At 49.2% G+C, this 22,662-nt stretch overlaps 1 protein-coding gene across 8 annotated transcripts in view; it reads right to left on the bottom strand.

Moving 5' to 3' along the window:
* The window catches only part of TENM4 (teneurin transmembrane protein 4), an 851,321-nt gene that overhangs the window by 574,580 nt on the left and 254,079 nt on the right, over positions 1–22,662 (bottom strand). For all 8 annotated transcript variants that reach the window (XM_015461146.3, XM_024987529.2, XM_015461143.3 and 5 more), the window contains one exon: positions 15,982–16,083. In XM_015461146.3, coding sequence (XP_015316632.2) covers positions 15,982–15,991 — 10 coding nt within the window. In that variant the 5' untranslated portion in view covers positions 15,992–16,083. The remainder of the gene's footprint in view (positions 1–15,981; positions 16,084–22,662) is intronic.

Here is a 22,662-nt window from a genome sequence, read left to right as displayed (position 1 = left end):
CCTGAGCTCTTTGCTGTTGATGATCAGCTCTTCTGAGAAAAGGGATACTACCAGCTCGTCTATGATACAGTGAGAAGTCTGGGCTTCCTCTGGAGGCCAAGGGGAGCTACAGACAATCCCTAAGCAGAGAGGGTCATAGCAGACCTCTATTTCGGGGATGCTACCTTGGAGGCTGCTCTGAGCTCTTTCCTCACCACCCTTGGAGGCTCAGCTCCTCGGTTTCATTGCTTTCCTTCACTATTTTGCAAGTTAAACTTTCAGCGTGCTAATATTACACTTGTTTTAGAGAATAAGGCAACACCTCTTCTATAATTGTAGGTACCTGGTGAGGTTGCTAAACCAGCACAGGAAGCATCTCTCTCGAGTGTTCCAGACCCACAAACTCAACGCCACCCTCTTCAGCTCATCTCCCCACCCTAGGCCACTGCTGGGCATGGCTGGACCAGAACTCGCCCCAGAGCCTCCAAGACAAGCCATAAGCACAAGGAAGTCTCTTGGCCAGTATTTCACCAAACTTGGATGCTATCCTCTTTGCTGTTGTTCAGTCTCTCATTGTGTCCGACTCTTTGCGATCCCACGGACTGTAGCCCGCCGGGCTCCTCTATCCACAGGATTTCCCAGGCAAGAATACTGGAGTGGTTAGTCATTTCCTTCTGCAGTCCTCCTTGAAGGTCACCCTATTTTACCCACTGCTCTGGGCCAGTGGCTGTCCAGGGCCTCTCCCCCATCTCTGAGACATCCCCCACACAACAGAGGGGAAGGACTCTGCCTTTGCAGTCAGTGGGTTCCAGGTACAAGCCAGGGTGCTGCCATTTACCACCCGTGTGAGCAGCTGAACGGTCCCTGCTCCAGCGGTCTCAGTCGGGAGGAGGTTGGCTGAGAAGATGTCAAATGTCCTCCAGGCCTGCGATGCCTCCTGGAGGACCCACAGTGCCCAGGGCAGAGCACGCCCAGCCCTGCCCGGCTGAGACGGCAACAGCAGACCCCTACCCCTGCCCCAACTGTTGTGCAGATGAATCAGAGAACATACAGGCAAATACCGGTCAACCAGAACATTCTTTACAGAGTGAGAGACGATTTCATTACTTCATGTCCTAGTTTATCCCAGGGTCTCCCAATCCCCTGCCTTTCTTGTGCGTCTGTGCGTTTCATTTGGTGGCGAGGAGGAGAATGATGGGTGGTGTCCACTGGGGCTGGAAGAGGCGGGGGAGCTGCAGAGAAGTCCCCCAGACCATGCCTGGATTTGCTCGGTCCGAGCCCTGACATGTTCTGGGCAGAGATAATGAACCCTCTCAGACACTGTTCATCACTGCAGAAGACAGGCCTTGTGGGGAAACAGCAGGTGTCAGAAAGAAGGCACCTCCGCCTGGCTCCCTGCAGCACCGCTGCATTTCCTGCTTGCGGCCTAGTCTATGTGTCAGCGATACGGAGGCCGCTGCGCTCTGGTCACACCTGACTTCGGTAGGCCTAGACAGGAATTGGGGCTGCAGAGGGCCCTGGGGAGATGGCAGCCAGTCCACTGCTGCGAAACAGGGCCCTCTCCCTTTCCTTTACCAGACGCTGGGATTCTTAATTGCACCAGCCTCTGACCTCGCCCTCAGGAAGATCCAGAAAACAGCAGAGTGGACGTGAGCCCAGGGTTGGAGGTCAAGTGGGGTGAGCCACTGCTGGCCCTGGCTCTGCAGTCTTGGCAACTGGGGCAACATTCTAATTTCTCCCAGCCTCAGTTTTCTCATCTATAAAAGGGGATGATGATGGTGGTGGAAAGAACAATTGAGCTGCTATGAGGGTTAAGTGAGATAAAGCAGTAAACCAACACATTACTTAATAATGATGCTAGTTATAATTGTTAGGGGAAGGGGAGAAAGTTAATGACTCTTTCAACATGTTTGTGATAAGGGCCTGTTCTGTGCCAGGCTTTACGCAGGAATCTCTGCAGGCCCTCACTGGGGAGGATGCTGATGGAGGGAAGCGTGGAGTCTTGGAGCAACAAAGAAGAGCCACCCAAGCCTCCTCTCCTGACTCCTCCTGCAATCCTGCCTCCCTCCCACGTATAACTCCCTTCCACTTATACCCAACTTGGCTGCTCCTCCTGGATCAATAGTTTCTTCCCTAACTGGTGGTATAGAGGCCAGGAATCCCCAATGAATTACGGACCCCTGGGAAAATCCCAAACTCTCTCCCTTCAAAAATAGTCACTCAAAAGGTTTGACTACACCTGGATTTCTGAACTTCCCTGATACCAATTGCTCCAAGAAGGATGAATATTAATTGTGTCTCAGAAGAAGAACCAGGAAATGTTGTCTTTGATAACTCACATGCATCACCAGATCTCTCTCTTGGATCATTCCAAGAGCTCCCAGGACCTCGCACAGTCACGTGGTCTCAGAGGGGACTTCTTCTACACAGGCTGCAGTTAAAACAACGTTTGCAACAAGTCTCTGTACCTCTGGGCCCTCTCTTGAACATGTGTGTCAGGTTGGATGGGAGCAGGGAACTCACGCCTAATAACATTTATGGAGCACCTGTTACATGACAGGAAATTTACACATAGGATTCATTGGATCCTTAGAACAGCCTTGTGGTGGGAGGTATTCTTTCTCATTTAGGAGATAAGGAAACTGAGGCACAGAGAGAGGTATACCTTTGCCCAAGATTATACATCTTGTGGGGCTTCCAAACTGTTTCAACGGTAAAGAATCCATCTGCCAGTACAGGTGACGAGGGCTCAATCCCGGGGTTAGGAAGATCCCCTGGAGAAGGAAACAGCAACCCACTCCAATATTCTTACCTGGAAAATCCCATGGACAGAGGAGCCTGGAGGGCTACAGTCCACAGGGCTGCAAAGAACTGGACATGACTTAGCGACTGAGCACAGTCACAGCCACACACAGGTTGTGAGGGAGGCAGCTTTGAACAGGCATATCTGATGCCAATGCTCTTGCTCATCCAGTTACACTAGTGGTTCTCAGTTTTTTACTCATTACAATCCTTCCCAACATCACTCTGCACGCCCCCCCAAACCCATTGCTAAGGAGACTTTATAGACTTTCCCCTCCACAAACTCCTCTACCTCCTGTGAAATGTTAATACTGAACATATAGTGTATTTCTGCTTATGAACTTGGCTCTTCAGAGGACCACAGTCACTATAACTAAGTTTTTTTTCACCCCCAAGAACCAATCTTGCCCTCTGGGGGATGACAGTGTCCCTGCAAAGGATATGTAAATTACACCAGTGGTTCTCAACGTGTTGGCCCCAGGGTGGATGAAAGCAATATCTACCCATAAACCTAGACCAGGAAAGGAAAATCAGCTGGACCATCAGTTCTCAAGTGGAATGTTTGTGTTTTCTTTAAAGGAGCTGGTGAGTCATGGTCTTTTCGTTTTCAGATTTGCTATCGGTTCTCATACTTTATAGACTCACTTGTCACTTCCTATGAGAAGCCTGCCTAGGTTAGTCCCTATCGGAAGCTGGGTTAGTCCCCTTCCACCTCCAGTTTCATTCTGCCAAAGCAATGGTCAGACAATGGTCGCTGTCCATGTAAACGTCCTTGTCCACAAGGACTCTGGCTTCTCCGTCTCTGCATCCCAAGGTCTAACACGGGCGCAGCATGGAGTAGGTGTTCAGTAAGTGTTTGGGGAGTGAATGAACCGATGGGCAAATGACATTAAGATTGCTCGTGCTGCCTCTGCTGTGCTTGGCTAAAGCCTTTCCAGGACCACGCTGGGCACAACTGGATCATAGCCATGACGTGTAGGCCTGCCTTCAGAATGCGGTACCCCCCGGGCACCTATCACCAAACCAGAGTTTTCATTTGACAACTGCTGCTGCTGCTGCTAAGTCACTTCAGTTGTGTCCAACTCTGTGCAACCCCATAGACGGCAGCCCACCAGGCTCCCCCATCCCTGGGATTCTCCAGGCAAGAACACTGGAGTGGGTTGCCATTTCCTCCTCCAATGCATGAAAGTGAAAAGGGAAAGTGAAGTCCCTCAGTCATGTCTGACTCTTAGCGACCCCATGGACTGCAGCCTACCAGGCCCCTCCATCCATAGGATTTTCCAGGCAAGAGTACTGGAGTGGGGTGCCATTGCCTTCTCAGTCATGTGACAACACCGATAGGTAGTGTTCTGGTCAAGGCACCTGTGGGGCTGAGATGAGCACGGGGTGAGATCTCAGAACGGTGATGGCAATGGCACTGAGATGGATTTGGCCTGTGGCATGGAAACTGCCCCTCAGTGTTCTTGGCACACTCCATGGACTCTGGACCAAAAATACAATAAACTGCCAACCCGTAATAATCAGGAAAATCTTAGCCAATGAAGCCCCATGTTCACACCACAAGAAAGATAGAGGTGACCACTTTCAACTTCTATTTCCACCAGTATGTCTGCTTATTCACCCTAAGAAATTTCCCTAATGTAAGACATGGAAAAATACTAGATTAAACAAACATACAAACAATTTTTTAAAAATATAGAGAGCTGACCTGTCAAGAAAGAGAAAGCAAACTTTCAGAGGTCAAGATGACCACAAGATAGCACGAATCTCTAGAGGTTCCCAAGCAGGGAGTGGGGGACAGCCTTGGGGGACAGTCTCTGTCTGTCCTTGGTGGTCTGGGGATTTTAGTTTTAAAGAGTCAAGGAAAGAGGCAAAGTCAACGTCCTTGAAAAGGTAGAAGTCAGACTGAGACCTCACTTAGGGTTAGGATTTCCAAAGGAGCCATGTGTGCCATAATGAACAGGTGAGTCAGAAAAAAAGACAAAACCCTACCCCACCAAAGAAGACTGCAAGGGAAACTTGGTTGTGGGGATAAGTGAAGAGAAAGGAAAAAATTTTAATGTTGCTTATGAGGCTTCCCAGGTGGTGCAGTGGTAAAGAATCCACCTGCCAATGCAATAAACGCAAGAGATGTGAGTTCAATCCCTGGGTTGGGAAGATCCCCTGGAGAGGGAAATGGCAACCCCCTCCAGTATTCTTGCCTGGAAAATCCCATGGGTGGAGGAACTTGGCAGGCTACAGTCCATAGGGTTGCAAAAAGTCTGACCCAACTGAGCGCACATGTGCTTTTTTCAGTGAAAATTCCCAATCACAAAGTGGTCCTCACGTGGATCTGGTGCTTGACTACATATTACCTTATGCCCAGAAAAGAACCCTAAGTCCGAGCTGAGTATTGAATTTAAAGGAATCTCAAGTTGGTGATTCCTCCAGGCATCTAGCTTAAACAAATGTAAATTCTTTCTGGACTAATGAAGGTTCAGCTCAGGCCTCAAAGGAGCCCCACAAAACAATCATGAACACGTGATTTGAAAATTCACAGAACACGTGAAGCAACGAGCCACCATGAGCAAGAGACAGCAAAAATAATGAACAAAAGAATCAGACCTATGGGTACCGAAGTTATCAGATTCAGAAAAGAAATGTATACAATATTTAAAGAGATATGTAAGAGTAGTCAAAGCATAAACAAAGAATAGGCTCTTAAAAAAAATAAAACAGGTTGAAAGATAACTAGATCTTCTAGAAGTGAGGCTGACATACAGGCTTCCTGCTGCTGCTAAGTCGCTTCAGTTGTGTCCGACTCTGTGCGACCCCACAGACGGCAGCCCACCAGGCTCCCAGTCCCTGGGATTCTCCAGGCAAGAACACTGGAGTGGGTTATCATTTCCTTCTCCAATGCATGAAAGTGAAGTTGCTCAGTCCCGTCCTGAGGCTGCTCTAAATATAGTCTATGTGTGGTATCAGAGGGACTTCCCAGGTGGCTCAGTGGTAAATAATCTGCTTGCCAATGCAAGAGACACAGGAGTTGTGGGTTCAATCCCTGGGTTGGGAAGAGCCCCTGGAGTCAGAAACGGCAACTCACTCCAGTGCCCCTGCAATATCAGAAAGCATTTTGGCACCGGAATCAGAAAACTAAAACACTGTGTGTCTTGGGCCGATCGCAGCCCGTCTCTGGGTCTCACCGTCCTCATCAGCAAATGAAAGGGTGGAACTAGATCACCTCTTAAGTCCAACTCTGTCAACGAACATTCTACAATACAACGGTTCAGTTACTGGGCACCTGATTTCTGAGTTACCTCTGATTATAAGCATCTCATGAGACTGTGAACCCTTACAATAGTCCACTGAGATATGGGCTCTTATTACGACCATTTCAGGTATTAGGAAACTGAAGTGGAGGTTAAGTACCTTAGAATCCAGAGCAGGTAAACCAGGCTTGGACCCCATCAGTATGACCGCAGAGCTGGCTCTCTTCCACTATATACCCTTCTATCTTGCTTGACTCCTCACATCTGCAATTCCACCTCTGGGATCCTTTGACCTATTGAAAGTCTCCCAGGGCAAGGGGCAGCTAAATGGCTAGCCCAGGCTGTTAAGAGCAACAAGAATTCCCACTCCAGTGGGTGGCAAGAGCATCGTGGAGTTAATTACCAGTAACCAAATATTAATGTTATTTAGTACATCCTATGAACAAGGTTTGTGCTTATTTTAGACAAGAGGTATTTATGACGGAGCAGCCAACTGTAACAGATTGCTGGGGCTTATGTTCCGAACACCCACTTTTGGACAATGCTTCGCTCCGAAAGCACTACTCTGTGACTTGGTTTCCTCATGGGTAGAATCTGAACCGTAATAGTACCTGCTCTCACTGGGTTGTTGCTGTGATTCGGTGAGCTAATACAAGTCAGGCGTGTAGCGAGCATGCCGCCAATGGTGGCTCTTGCTGCCGTCATTCTTATTAATTTCAACCCAGTGGGAAGGAGTCGGGCTTGGCAGCAGATGACCTTGATTCATTTCCAGCCTCCCCCACTTCCCAGCTGTGTGACTTCAAGCCATTGACCCTCTCTGAGGCTCCATGGCCCCATCTGCGAATCAGAAATAACAGTGCTTACCTCACTGGAAGTTGTGAGGGTTAAATGGACTGTGAAATGCCTAGCGCGGTGGTTGACATATAATAGGTATTCAACAAATGTCTGTTCTCACCCCTGGAGCATTTGCTGCACACTTGGCTTCTCCATCAGGGTTAGAATCCAAAGAGGCAAAGGATTCTGTGCTGAGAGATGTTGACGGGTTGCTCTCTCCCACCTAGGGAGTTTTCACAAAGCAGCAGGTAAGTCAAGGCAGCATAGTGAGAGAGGTTCACAGCTTCAGAAGAGGCCCTTCAGGCCATGACCTTGGCTGCTTTGGCTAAACTGGCTACCGAGACGTGCAGCTAAAGATGCCATGAGCAGCAAGCCCTACCTTTATGAGGATCTGGTCTTTGAACACACTGAGGGAAACTGACCTTCCTCTTTGGAAATGAACCAGGGATTCAGCTTATAAGTCATTCTGTGATGATTCTGTGCACCCAAGATTGCGCCATAGCACTGCCCCAGGGATGGGGGACAGGCAGACGAGGACTCCATTAAAGGAGGTGCAGAAGGGCAGGAACAGCGGCAGCAGTGGTTATGCGACTCTGTGAACTGTGACTCCAGCAAGGCCTCAGGGAAGGATAGAACTCCACCCCTGGTTTCTACAGCTGCCTGGTTGTCACTCTCCAAAGTCCTGGCAGAGGCTGTCCAGAAATGGTTCCCTAATCAGGATTCCTCTTCTGAATGAACAGGGAACTTCTGGGTTTCAAGCTCCATCTGGGGCACCTTTTGGATTTTATGTTAGGTCACCAGATCCTTCCTCCTCCTCCTCCTTAGACCATCTGTGTGTTTACTGAATCCAGACACTGATTAAGCAGACACTGGGCATGGAAAGAGGATGGTAGGATGGCAGGACGGTGGGTATCCCAGATGCCTGGAGTGAAGACGAAGGTGCCAGCTCAGGGAGGGAAGGAGTCTTGGAGGACAGGCAGGTGGTCTGGGCAGAAAGAGCCAGAAACCAGCACGAGGGTATGGCGGCCACGGCAGGAGTGTCTGCACTGCTGTACCACACAAATGGAAGCAGGGCGCCTCCCCAGGACCAGACCCGGCAGTGGCTCCCCAGCTGGAGGATGGCACGGGGACCCCCGAGGACGAGGCACACGGACCTGGCTTCAAAGCCCAGCTCCACCCAGAACTAGGACATAGGTGTCCCTCAGCAAGCGTCTTCTCTGCGTCTCAGTTTGATTGCTGGAAAATGGGACTGTCCCTAGCTCACAGAACCCCAAACGCATAGGTTTGCATAATGAGAATAAGACATGCTGTGTGCCTAGCACAGATACTAACCCACAGAAAGTTCAATCAATGTTCATTTCTCTTTGCTTCACTGCCATAATTGGCACCAAATGTGACAACACATTCTTAGCCGCATAAGTCATGTTTGCTTTATTCAGTATTTACACAAGAACCCGGGCTTCCCAGGTGGCGCTAGTGGTAAAGAATCTGCCAGCCAATGCAGGAGATGTAAGAGACATGCGTTCGATCCCTGGGTTGGAAGAGCCCCTGGAGGGGGGCACGGCAACCCAGTTCAGTATTCTTGCCTGGAGACTCCCATGGACAGAGGAGCCTGGCGGGCTACAGTCCACGGTGGGTCGCAAAGAGTCAGACACAACTGGAGCGACTTAGCACACACACATACGAGAATTAGTGTGTCCCAATTAGGATCATTTCTCCAACCTGACCCTGAGCAAAGTAACTACCCTGTCTCATATTCTCTGAACCCCCAGGTTCCCAGTGCTAACCAGATGGATGGTTCTGACAAGGCCTGACCACTCAGTTGTCTTTGAGTCACCAGTAACTCTAGTTAATTGTTAATATCTCATCTGTGGCCATGTTGTCTATGAAAAGTAACAGATACAAAAGTGAGGACCGCTGACTGTCTGCTACATGCGGGGCAGCTACCATGGCGGACTCCAAAAGGATGGGACAAAGAACCATACCTGAGGTTCTTGTTCAATATTCCCAAAGCTAAAAAGCGTGCCTGAAAGATAGACACGCACTTTAAAAAGAGCAGGCTGTAGCAGTAAACACGCTGGTTCAAATGAACAATACCAAGCCCAGGTGGGGTGGTGGGAAACGTAATCGTGGGCTTTAGAAGCAGACTGACTTGGATTTGAATCCCAAGTCTGCATCTACTAGTAAGGCATCCTGGGGCAGGCAGGCTTCCCTGGTGGCTCAGTGGTAAAGAACCCACCTGCCAAGGCAGGAGACCTGGGTTCAGTCCCTGGGTTGGGAAAGAAAAGGAAATGGTACCCCACTCCAGTATTCTTGCCTGGAAAATCCCGTGGACAGAGGTACCTGACGGGCTACAGTCCATGGGGTCACAAAAGAGTCAGACATGACTCAGTGACCAAACAACAACAACAACCCTGGGGTGGGGTGGGGTGGGGGTGGATGCCTGTTTATACATCTGTCAGATGGAGAAAGTACTCCCTCAGCGCTGCGATGATTAGGTGATATGGTGAATGCCTGGCACGCCAAGAGTGCTCACTGTTACTTCCCTTCCTCTTTCTTTTTCTCATTTCCCCTTCTCTTCTAGATCACTGACATTATTCTATTTGTGACTGGCTTTGAATGAGTAGCGGATGACCTCTATCTGCCTATTGGTGATCACAGTCTTCTGCACATGTAAGTGTTCTACCGTCAGTTCAGTGTCTGTGCAAAAACTTCCAATGGCTTATCATTTCTTAAACAAGAATCACAGGGCATCTCGGCCTCCCTGTCTTGCATCCCACGCCTTCCACCAGGAGGCCGTGACCTTCCAACCCTCTTTCACGGCAGCATTCACCTACTGGTACCCACCAGGATGCTGGACGGATGGTTCATGTTGAGCTAATATTTGTATATGGTGTGAGGGAGGGGTCTAACTTCAGGTTTTTGTATGTGGATCTCCAGTTGTCCCAGTACCATTTGCTGAAAAGATGACTCTATTTCTGAGCCTTAATCACCTCATCCCTAAAATGAGCTTGAGAAGGTAATTCCACTGCTGGGCATATACCCTGAGGAAACCAGAATTGAAAAAGACACATGTACCCCAATGCTCATTGCAGCAGTATTTACAATAGCTAAGACATGGAAGCAACCTAGATGTCCACTGACAGATGAATGGATAAGGAAGTTGTGGTACATATACACAATGCAATATTACTCAGCTATAAAAAGGAACACATTTGAGTCAGGTCTAATTCCGTGGATGAACCTAGGGCCTGTTGTACAGACTGAAGTAAGACAGAAAAAGAAAGACAAATACCATATACTAACACATATACATGGAATCTAGAAAGATGGTACCAACAATTCTCCATGCAGGGCAGCAAAGGAGACACAGAGGTAAAGAACAGACTTTTGGACTCCGTGGAAGAAGGCGAGGGTGGGATGATTGGAGAGAAGAGCATTGAAACATAGAGAAGGAAATGGCAACCCACTCCAGTAATCTTGCCTGGAGAATTTCATGAACAGAAGAGCCTGGCAGGCTATAGTCCATGGGGTTGCAAAGAGTCAGGCATGACTGAGCAACTATCACTCACACTCACTCATTGAAACATATACATTACTATATGTAAAATAGGTAACCAGGGCAAGTTTGATGTGACACAGGGTACCTAAAGCTGGTACTCTGTGACAAGCTGGATGGATGAGAAGGGGAAGGACGTGGAGGGGGTTCAGGATGGAGGGGACACATGTATACCTATGGCCAAGGCATACTGATGTATGGCAAAAGCCATCACAGCATTGTAAAGTAGTTATCCTCCAGTTAAAATAATTAATTAAAAAAAAGACTACCCTGTGAGGAAAGATCACTGCTGTGAACATTCAAGGAGATAGAGAGAAAAGAGTGTGCTGTGGTGGGGAGTGGGGTGGTCCCTGGCACACAGCAGTCAGCCGATGCCTATAACTGAAGACAAGAAGAACAGGTTAGCAGGTATTGAGACAGCAGTTGTCCTCACTTCCCCCGGACCACAGGTGCTCCCTAAAGATCGGTCACGGCTGCAGCCCCCCACAGTTGTCACGAGAGCCTGTGCCATCCTCAGGACAGCGGTGTCCAACCCCCCTTCCCACGAACCTCCTCTTCTGACTGGCCCCGATCACCTTCTCATCTCCATTTCCCTTTTTCCTCCCTCACATTCTATCTTAATTTTGCATTAAATGTTCTTCATCTTAATTAATCAACTACAGTTTTGCTAGCCCACTCAAATCTTTTTGGGCAAGGTGGTGGGAAGGCATGAATGAACGAATGAGTCAAGCAAAGGAAAGGCCCCTAATTTAAAGCCAGAACAGTGAGGCCCCTGCACTAAAGGGATGGGCAGGCCACCCCAGCTAGAGGGGTCAGAAGTGGGCCTGTGTGAGGCTCCCTCCAGCCCAGCACTCTCTGCACACACACCCCCACTCCCCCTCCCACCCTGGAGCGAGAGAGCAAGCCTTTTAAATCACATCTCCCTCCTCCACCGTGTTTGCAACACCTCCCAATTTAGTTTTCTCTCTGAATTTCATTAGTGTCCCATTTGCCTCGTCTTCCTGATCTCTGAGGCAGGCGTTAAGCAGGGGGAGACTCAGTTGGCAACAAGGGCTCCTGCCTCCTGACTGCGGGTGAGGGAAGGAGGAGGAGGACAGGCCCCGGGGACGGAGTTCCTGGTCAACTCAGCTCAGCCCAATGAACTGTTACTAGACGCTACCTGTGCGCCAGGCTCCAGGGGCCCCCAGATGAGGATCTGAGCTTGCCCTGGAAACCCTGGGCTCAGGGGAATGGAGGAACAGCACCTGGGTGATGTGCTGCAGGGGAGTGGCCCCACTGGGCTGGCAGAGTGAGTGAGAATGAGGCGGGGAGGGCAGGGAGGAAGGCAGTGGGGACCTTCCCGGAAGAGGGGACAACACATATAAAGGCAGGGTGCTGAGAACAGAAGAGTGTAACGAGTCACGCTATGGAATCTCTCGTTCAGTTGTTTACACAGTCATCCAGTGCGGATTTCTTGAGTGCCTGCTACATCCCAGGCAGTATTCTAGACATCAGAATACGGCCGAAACAACACAGAGTGACCCCCTGCCTTCACGGAGCTTACATTCCAATGGGGGAAGAACAGAAAACAGAGTAATGCACAATGTGCCAGGTGGAGATAAATGCTACCTAGGAACATTCAAAGGGAAGACGGGCACAGGAAGACCTGGAGGGTAAGGACTGCCTTCCCTTCTCACCTCCTCTATGTCCACCTTGCTCACATCACGGGACCCCAGCTGCATCTTGAAGAGCAAACACAGTGCTTTGCTGATTCAGCCCCATCTATGCTCTGCTCGCTTGGATGGCAACCTTGAGGTCTGTTCCCTCTGCCTGAAGAGTTCTCCCAAAAGCTGGAAAAGGGATTCGATGCCTTATGCTTTGAGATGGTAATGTGTTTATGGTTCAAGGAAAAGCAGAGGGGCCACTGGTGTGAGGGAGGGATAGATAAAGACGGGGTAGGAGGGGACAGGGGCTGGCTCAGGTGAGTCCTGGGGGTCAGGGTGAGGTCTGTGACTTTTCCTCTGCATGAGCTGGGGAGCCACAAGTGAATTGTGAGCAGAGGAGTGATCTGATCTGACTGAACCCATCAGATCAGATCTGTTCCCTCCCCCGGGGAGGGAATGGTGGCAGCAGAGTCTCCCAAGGAGGCGACTGCAGGAATCCAGGTCCAAGAGGGTGGCTCAGACCAGGGATGCGACAGAGGAGCTGGTCACAGGTGCTGAGGAGGGGAGAAAAGGGCAAATGCAGCACTCAGTGTGAGTGGAGGGACAGGGGGAAATGAGACAGGACAGAACAGGAGGAACATTCTAGACAGAAGAATCCCCTAGTGCCAAGGCTGAGATTCAACCCCATCCAGCCAGGCTCAGATCCTGCTACTGAGGTTCCTGCAATTTTTCCTCTGTCTCAATGGACGTGGGTTCAGCGAGCCTTGCTCTGGGCCCAGGTCTCTGGGCAGCATCAACATGGGAATGAGAGATCCCATCTCTGGCCTCCAAGGGGCCCCTCTGTCAGAGCCCAGAGCTGCATTCACATGTGACACTGCAGGATGTTTGGGGAACCAGTGAGAGAGAGGCCTGGGATGGGGGGATTTATGGGAGGAAGAGGAGACCACCTTTCTTGGGTTTAGATGCAGTGAGGGATGAGATTTAATTTTTAACTTTAACATTACGTCCTTCTTACAAGTGAGCCTGGATGGGGAGGAAGAGTTCACCTGGAGCCCAGTCATCTCCTCTTGCCGAATGAACCTCAGTTTTCTCACCTTCAGTTCAGATCAGTCGCTCAGTGGTGTCTGACTCTTTGTGGCCCCATGGACTGCAGCACACCAGGCCTCCCTGTCCATCACCAACTCCCGGAGTTCACCCAAACTCATGTCCATCGAGTTGGTGATGCCATCCAGCCATCTCATCCTCTGTCATCCCCTTCTCCTCCTACCTTCAATCTTTTCCAGCATCAGGATCTTTTCATGATTCAGTTCTTTGCATCAGGTGGCCAGAGTATTGGAGTTTCAGCTTTAGCATCAGTCCTTCCAATGAATATTCAGGACTGATTTCCTTGAGGATGGACTGGTTGGATCTCCTTGCTGTCCAAGGGGCTCTCAAGATGGAATTATAAGAACTATCTCTTGGGGTTGCAGCTATTTGATGAGATGCATCAATCAAGTACTTGGCACAATGCATCAATAAATGTCACCCCATTTTACCTGTCCCTCTCTAAAAAAAGCAAAAATCTTAATAGGTATCCTCAGAGAACTATGGCTTCCCAGGTGGTATCAGTGGTAAAGAATCTGCTGGCCAATGCAGGAGACATAAGAGACATGGGTTCCATCCCTGGGTCAGGAAGATCCCCTGGAGAAGAGAATGGCTAACCATTCCAGTATTCTTGCCTGGTAAATCCCACAGACAGAGAAGCCTGGCGGGTTACAGTCCATGGGGTCGCAAGAGTTGGACATGACTGATTTGACTTAGCATGTATAGAAAACCACTGTGTCTCCACTGGCAAACATTTATCCCAGCTTGGAGTTATAGACATTCACCAGGCAGAGAGCAGAGGCTACATCTGTTTTTGTTCCCTGTTATATTCCCAGAGCCTAGTGTGGTGCTGGGTCTACTGTCAATATACAATATGTTTTTGCTGAACTGGTAAATAAATGATTGAATCTAAGGTTATGTATGATCTAGGCTCTGGTAGATCATACATACATACATACAATTAGCTGGGAGACCTCAGATCATACATACATACATACATACAATTAGCTGGGAGACCTCAGATAATTAATGTCTCCAGGTTAAAAAAAAATACTGATAATCTCTTTAGAATGTGTCAATGTCACTAGTTCTGAACATGAGTTATTTGGTTGGAACACCAGATTAAAGCACTTCCTAGGTGGATAAGGAAAAGGAACCCACTCCAGTATTCTTACCTGGAAAATCCCATGGATGGAGGAGCCTGGTAGGCTATAGTCCATGGGGTCAAAAAGAGTCAGACATGACTGAACGACTTCACTTTAGGTGGCACTAGTCATAAAGAACCGATCTATCAATACAGGAGACATAGGGATGCAGGCTCGATCCCCAAGTAGGAAGATACCCTGGAGAAGGAAATGGCAACCCACTCCAGTATTCTTGCTTAGAGAATCCCCGTGGACAGAGTAGGCTGATGGGCTACAAGTCTATAGCCTTGCAAAGAGATGAACACAACTGAGGTGTCTTAGAACGCACACACACCAGATTAAAAAACCAAAGAAATGTAAGAAAACAAAAAAAATGTCTCTGAGCCTCAGTTTTCTTACCTGTAAAATGGAACTCATAATATCTACTATGATAGAGGCAGTTACCGCCCATCAAATATCTATATTTCCCAGAGCCCTAGAAACCGGGTAAGACCACGTGTTAGTTCTGGCCCACAGGCTGTGCCACTTTTGAGCCGAAGCGTTTAAGAGCCAGTGCTTAACCTTCCGCCACCTCTTCCCCTGATGACCAAGGTGGCCCCATGTTCCAGGGGCTACACCTAAAACACGGCAGAGCTGTCATCAGCTTGACGCCTGAGTCACTGGGTAGACCAGAGCCCTCCACCCTTTGGTTAGATAGGCAGCATGAGCAAGAAATAAACCTTCACTCTGTTAAGCCGCTGAGATTCCAGAGTTCATTTATTGCTGCAGCACAACTGAGCCTAGAAAGACTCAGGCTTCTACCCAGCACGACCGTCCACAAGGTAAGAAGTGGTGCTTGGTTCAGTTTGTTGTTGTTGTCCAGTCAGTCGCTCAGTTGTGTCTGACTCTTTGCGACCCCATGGACTGCAGCACGCCAGGTTTCCCTATCCTTCACCACCTCCCGGAGTTTGCTCAAACTCACATCCCTTGAGTCGATATACCATCCAACCATCTCAGGCGCATCCCCTGGGTCCTGACCTTTCCCCCTGATTCTGTAGCCTTTCTGATGACCCAGGCTCCCTTCATGATTCTCCCTTTCTCTCTGCCATGTTCTTTCTCTAGTTTGAAACATCCCTCTACTCCCTACTCCTCCCCAGCTGTGTTCTGGTTTTGCCATTGCACAGCAATATCAGAAAAGCCTCTGGAAAGCCATTCTGGCCAGTTGGACCTGGCCTGTGGACCACCTATCCTCCGGGCAGCTGCCCACACACTTCCTCCTACCTCATTCTCGACTACGCCTTCAATTCCACTCCAACTCAGCTTGAAAGGTAACCACCAAACTCTGGATCCTGCCCCTGGTGCCTTGGCCCCGGGATGACTGTCAAGGCTGGTACGGCCTCTGAGGACCTGGATATGCACTGTGCTCCTGGGTGCCAGCTCCCCGCTCACACCCGGCTGGATGCCTTGCCTTTGCCCGCCCTGTCCGCCCACCAAGCTGGCACTGGCTTGGCTTCCAGCAGCCACCAATCCCGCCACTGCATCTGCTCTCCAAGAAGGCCACCTCCACCCTGGCCTGACCTCTGCACTCCCTAGGCAGCTTAGTTGGCAAAAGCCTTCAACCTGTTTTCAGATTCTAAGATGCCATTTCTCATCAAGACCATGGGTTTGCAGTCGATGACACAGAAAATCAGATCGGACAAGGGACTGACCTGGCTCCATGTCAGCACGTTCTGAAGAGTCAGCAGTGTCCGTGGGCCCTGAAGCCCTGTCTCCAGGGCCATCAGATCCTGGAGGATGGGATGGGATCCTTCCTGTTGAGGCAGAGAACAGAGAGTCAAGTGAGTGTGGGGGCAAGGTGTCCTTGACCCCGTTTTGCAGATCTCTTGCCAGCAAATGTGCACCAGTAGGGAGAGGGGACAGGTTCCTGGTCCCCAGGCATGAAGAAAAGCAAGCAGGGTCTCAAGTACCCTGGGAATCCTGCACAACACCCTGTCTGCAACCTTTCTTTCTTCTCCCGTCTCATCTGGCCTTGTGTGACAGCCACTGTTGACACATCAGGCTTACCAAACCCCTGGAGGGTCAGAACTACAGATCAGCCCTCTTTATGAGCCTGGCAAAGGCAGCTTGGTGTAGAGTAGACACCACATGTTCTGTGAAGGACTGACTGTGCTGTGATGGAAGCAGGGAGCAAGAAGAGGGCAGAGCATGTGGCCAAGGCACTGGCTTCTGCAGCAGTCCTATCATTGATTCACTGGGCAAATAAATACACCACTTGGCATCCTGCCTGATAGAATGGCCCACCCTCCCTGCGCTATATCATCTGGGAGTCACAGGGGCAAAGCTCTTCACACCCAAGAGTCTGGCTCTGGTCCACTTGCTTATCATTCTGCAACTCTAGCAAATCACTTCCCCTCCTTGAGTCTTTGTCTGAAAGAGAAAAACTCTGAGCTAGGCTACATGTAAGGTTCTTTATGCCCCCAGAATTCTATGACAATGTTGATTCATCTCCACACATCCAGTGCCCAAAGAGCTATCTGTCCACAATAAAGCTTTGTGAAATGAATAAAAGAAAATTCCATCTCACTCCAAGGAGGGTGACAAGAGAGTCAAAGGTTTTAAGCCATTTGCGGGAGATCACTGCAAGAGGAGGAGCTGGGATTTGAACACAGGTCCTCATAGACTCGAGGACTTCAAGTACACTTGAGGCCTCTGTATTTTCCCTGCACCAACTGCTGTACTCACCCACTGAAGACACTACAAAGTGCCTGTTTATATGAAGGACACACTAAGCTAAAGGACAGTGCACGAAGGATGCATTCAGGCACCTCAAGTACAAAGTCATCGTTTGAGAAATTCCCTGAGTACATATTTGCCAAATATACCTAGGAGCCTAGCTAAGAAGACGTTATTGACTATTAGAAGGTGAGGAATTACTGGTAATCTTCATTAAGACAAAACTCCCCTAAGTGTGAAATTTTGCTAGCTTCATCTGCATTTCCTGTTTCTTTATTGTAAATTCTCAGTATTCTAAACAGAGTGACTGGATTAGGTGGGAACATTCGCCAGGTTCTGCCCAAGTGTGGAGTACCCTTCCCTCAGGGCTCAGGCTCCCAAACACTGCCAGGTACAATCAGCAAGACTAAGTTTGGAGGTAAACTAGAAAAGTCTTTATAAATCGTATTATATTCACTAAAACAAAACATAGGCAGTAATCACAGGAAATGTCTATCATTTTATGAATCTCAAATGAGCGGTAATGGTTACTGTGCCCTTAATTTCTATTTACTATGCCTTGTTCATTACAAGGTTACCCTCCACCTTTCAGAGGGGAGCAGGAAATTGTTTTGCTGTAACGACGGACGTGGTTAGAGGCCGTTCCTCTTGTGTGTGGCCCTCTTCTCCCGTGCCCAGCGCCTTGTAGATTTCAGGACTCTGCGATGTCGGCTTGGCCTGCAAGGGCCGCCCTGTGGTCCTGATCGTACCCAGTGACTTGGATGAAGCACTTAGTGTCTTTCTCAAACCCCTCTCCTTTGTCCAGGTCACACAGTCTCACTCTGCCTCCAGAGATCTGGGCCAGGGCTAGTACTTGGGACCTTTATCTGGTCCCTCCATCTTGAAGAAGCCGCAGAACTACAGCTTTCCTTCTATTCCACCTTCACCTTTGCTAAGCTTCCAGGGAAAACCTTTACTCCTTTTCTTCATTTTACATTTTCAGTTTGTATCCCCGAATTCCCTTTTTCAAAGTAAAGTCATCACTTGGTACATGCAGGATGATTGGTTCCAGGATCCCTCATGGGTACCAAATTCCATGGATCCTCAAGTGCCTTACCTAAAATGGTATAGCATTTGCATGTAACCTACACATACCCTCCCATCTACATGAAATCATCTCTAGATCACTTATGATACCTAACACAAGGGAAATGATACGTTCAGTTCAGTCACTCAGTCATGTCCAACTCAATGTAAATGCTATATAAAGAGTTGCCGGTGGGGCAAAGTCAAGTTTGGTTTTGGGAACTTTCTAGAGATTTTTTTTTTTTCCCCTAGAATATTTTCAATCTGTGGTTGTTGAATCCACAGATGTGGAACCTGTGGGTATAAAGGGCTGGCTATACCTCCAATAAGCACCGCATGATGGTTAATGAAACCAAAATACCCAAGGATTGACCAAAGGCTTTAGGGCTTCCCTGGTGGCTCAGATAGTAAAGAATCTGTCTGTAATGCAGGAGACCTGGGTTCAATCCCTGGGGTGGGAAGTTCCCCTGGAGAAGGAAATGGCAAACCACTCCAGTATTCTTGCCTGGAGAATCCCATGGACAGAGGAGCCTGGTGGGCTACAGTCCATGGCTTCGCAAGGAGTCGGACACGACCGATCGACTAAAACTTTCCCTTTCATGTACGAGCAGTTTATGAAGGGCAATGCAGTTAGGACTGGATGAGGGTGTTCATTCCTTCACTTGCTCACTTGCTCACTCACTCACTCCTATTCCATGTTTTAGGTGTGATACAGGACAAACTGAGGACTCAGAAGCAAACCGTGCCCTCAAGGACTCACAGGGTGGTAAGGCTGCAAGTAAGGGGAATGCTGGGCAGTTTGGGAGGTGGAAACAGAAAAACAAACAGTCAGAGGAGGGAGGGACAGAGAGGCCATGTCAGCAAACCAGGGAGCACTGACTGGACAGCATGCCATCCATGCCCAGCTGGGCACTGGGGACAGTGTTGGGGGGTTGGCATGGGGACAGGGCGGGGCGCTCGTGTGAGGGAGTGAAGGCACGGGAGGGGAAAGTGTGGATGAAGAATGAGGACTGCGTGGAGGGAAGCAGAAGACACCCGACAGATGACACGGGCCCTCAGAAGCAGGGCCCTGAACGTCAAAACAGAGAAGGTGGCCATCATTCACTGAGTAATAGAGCCACCAAGGGCTTTTGAGCAGAGATGTGACATAATTAGAGATGTGTTGCAGGAAGATGGATTTGGCAAGCTTGCACAGTACGGATCGGAAGGGGAGGAAGCTAATTGTGTGCCAGGCACTGGGCAGTGTTCGAGGCTGGTACATATTGGAGCTCAGTTAACCTTCTAAACTGGAGAAGGAAATGGCAACCTACTCCAGTGTTCTTGCCTGGAAAATCCCAGGGACGGGGGAGCCTGGTGGGCTGCCGTCTATGGGGTCGCACAGAGTCGGACACGACTGAAGCGACTTAGCAGCAGCAGCAGCAGCAACCTTCTAAACAGCCGTAGGAAACAAGCCTATTCCTTCCAGACTTGCAGATGAGAAAATGAGGCTTCAGGGAATTCCAGCAGTTTGCCCCTAATCCCCCAGCTAGGAAGCGTAGCAGATGAGATCTGGATCCGGTTCTTTCCTTTCCCAGGTGAGCCTTAAAGCGTGCTGTGATCTGTGTGGACACTTGTACACTGGACAGCCCAGTACACCTTCTGCTCCCAGCATACCTCCCGCCTGCCCTAGGAAGCGGGTGGGGGGAAGCAGGATGGTTTCCTGGGCTGCCTTTTGAGAGGCTGAGATGGAATGAAGTGCCAAGTGCCTTTGTTCCTGTTAGCTTTCCCCTGTGAGTGCATACATGCTAAGTCGATTCAGTTGTGTCCGACTCTTTGTGATCCCGTGGATGGTAGCCTGCCAGGCTCCTCTGTCTGTGGGATTCTCCAGGCAAGAATACTGGAGTGGGTTGCCATTTCTTTCTCCAGGGGAATCTTCCTGACCCAGACAGGAACCCGTGTCTCTTACGTCTCCTGCAATGGCAGGCAGGTTCTTTACCTCTAGCGCCACCAGCTTTCCCCCAGGTGACCCCACTCTAGAAGATAATACCTTGAGTTGCCTCCCAAACAACACGGACTACAGTCTCTTGCAGAGAATTCCAAAGGCAGCAGGGAACCTCCTTATTCTCTTGTAGGGAATGCTAACTTCTGTCAGCTAAGTTTAATAGGAGCAGCAGACCAGGAGCCCAGGGAAACACACTTGAATACCCAGGCCTCCTCTGCTGGGCCATGGAGAAAGTCAGTGAGGAACCCAGAGTCTCTGGGCTGACGTCACTGTCTGGGAGGACTGCTCGGAGGGCTCAGTGCACTCCATCTGGATCGGCACACCTGCAGCCTGTAGAGAACGGTCATGAATCACTCCCATCAAGATGCCTGCTGCAAAAACTTGTTTTTTTTTCCCCAAGGGAAAAAAGAGTTCCTCATTCTAAATATGGGACATGGTGATGGCTGTGCTATACACTGGACAATCCAGGGTGTAGGTTTTCTTCAGGGAAGCCTGGCATAGTGGCAAGAGAAGGGACTTAGGAAGCAAATAGGTTGGGTCCTAATCACATCTTCCAACCGCCCCCAGGTTACTGGCTATACCTATGGGGCCTTGGGCAAACCACTTAGCTCCTTGTGCATGCATGCTAAGTCACTTCAGTCGTGTCTGACTTTTTGTGACCCTATGGACTGTAGCCCACAAGGCTCTTATGTCCACGGGATTCTCCTGGCAAAAACACTGGAATAGGTCGCCGTGCCCTACTCCAGGGGATCTTCTCGATCCAGAGACTGAATCTTAAGTTTCCTCATTTTTAAATGGGAATGATAATAATGACTTAGAGAAACTAAATGCCAGGCCCTGGGCACATTCATGAGAATGTGTAATAATTTCTTCTTGTCTTTTTATTTTCAACATTGTGGCTATGCCCTCCCAGTGAGGTTGTTCTCCTCACAAATTTACCAACTGAAGTCATTGATTTTGGGAGAAAAAAATGCTGCAACTATAGCAGGTTGTTAATACCCTTGACCCAGTGCTTATTGGGCTTCTCTGGTGGCTCAGATGGTAAAAAAAAAAAATCTGTCTGCAATGTGGGAGACCCAGGTTTGATCCCTGGGTTGGAAAGATCCCCTGGAGAAAGGAATGGCTACCTACAACCGTATTCTTGCCTGGAGAATTCCATGGACAGAGGGGCCTGGCGGGTTACAGTCCATAGGGTTGAAAAGAGTCAGATACAACTGAGCAACTAACACTTCCAGCGCTTATTACCAGCATCTTGGAATTGTCAGCATGTCTTTCTCCTCCACCATACTGAGACCTTCTTGAAGAGGGTGACCACTGTGGCTTCAATTCCGGGCACACAGATGTCCCTTTCTACCTCAGTTCCCTTCAACTGACATCCAATCAGACCACAGAGTCTATGGTTCTTCTGGGGTTTTATTTTCCCAGCCTGGTTTGAATAGCGACTTCTAAGCAACACCTTCAAGAACAAATCCAATTCTCTGAAAACCATCTCATTAGCATGGAATCATTTAGCATGGGATGCTTCACTTTGTTACTCTGCTAAGAGCTTTGGTTTCTAATCCAAGACAATTATATGTGCCAACATATTCAATAACATCTTAATAATACCAAACCTCCCAGGTCTCCGGACGGAATCAGATCAGTATGAGAGAGCTGGGGTCTAATAGGATAAAAGAATGGCATGCGGCAGAGGAGAAGGAGATGAAGCATTAAAACTGGGTTCAAACCCTGGCTTGTGCAGCTGGGACAGCCTTGTGTGGTATCCCTGGGACAGGGATAAACGCGCAGCAAAGGATCACTCCTTTCTCTTCCTCTGGCTCCAGAGAAAAGCAAACCCATGAAACGTTTCAAGTGAACAGGGAGAGAATAAAAGATTCACCACATTCCTGAGTCCACTTACAATATGGATTTTTTTTTTTTTTTCTTAAGCTTTTCTCCCTGAGGACTGGAGGAAGTGGGTTATTTCATTTTAATTATGGCAGCTGCAGCTGCTGCTTGTGAACCCAAAGACCAATTTTCAGATCAAAAAGAAAAACATATACACATCCCCACAGACAAACTCACCCAGAGCATCAACTACATACGTGAAGGACAGCTCCTTCAGAGAGCACATAGGCGGGGGTGTGCGTGGAGAAATCTGGGCCGTCATGCTCAGAGACACTCAGATCCAGGCAGAGATCCCTGGAGGCGCTTCCCCGCCGCTTCCCTCCCACCTGGCTTCCTCTCTGCCCCGAGCATCCACACCCAGCCCATGAGCCACAGGGCAGCGTAAAAGAATCTTTCATGTCCAGCAGCTGTGCACTTTTAATGTACACGGGGGAAATAAAGGCAGAAAATGGTTTTCTGTAGTCTTCCTGTGGAGTTTTCACTAGGCATCCTCATTCAGGAAGGCCTGAGTTTTTTTTTTTTTTTTAAACAGGTCCTCCATGTGTCCAGAGAGCCAGCCCCAGACTTGTGGCAGTGAGGATCTCTCATGCAGGGATGATGGGTGGAGCTCGTTTGCCATTTTCTGGGTCACGGGCTGTATCCAGGTTTCCACTCAGTGTTCTCTTGTGTGGTTCGTCTCCCGTGTGCTCCCCAGCGGCTCTCGGGTTAGCCATGGCAGGCAATG

This window comes from Bos taurus, chromosome 29, assembly GCF_002263795.3.
Source record: "Bos taurus isolate L1 Dominette 01449 registration number 42190680 breed Hereford chromosome 29, ARS-UCD2.0, whole genome shotgun sequence".
NCBI classification, from domain to species: domain Eukaryota; kingdom Metazoa; phylum Chordata; class Mammalia; order Artiodactyla; family Bovidae; genus Bos; species Bos taurus.
This window is presented reverse-complemented; position numbering and strand designations above follow the sequence as displayed.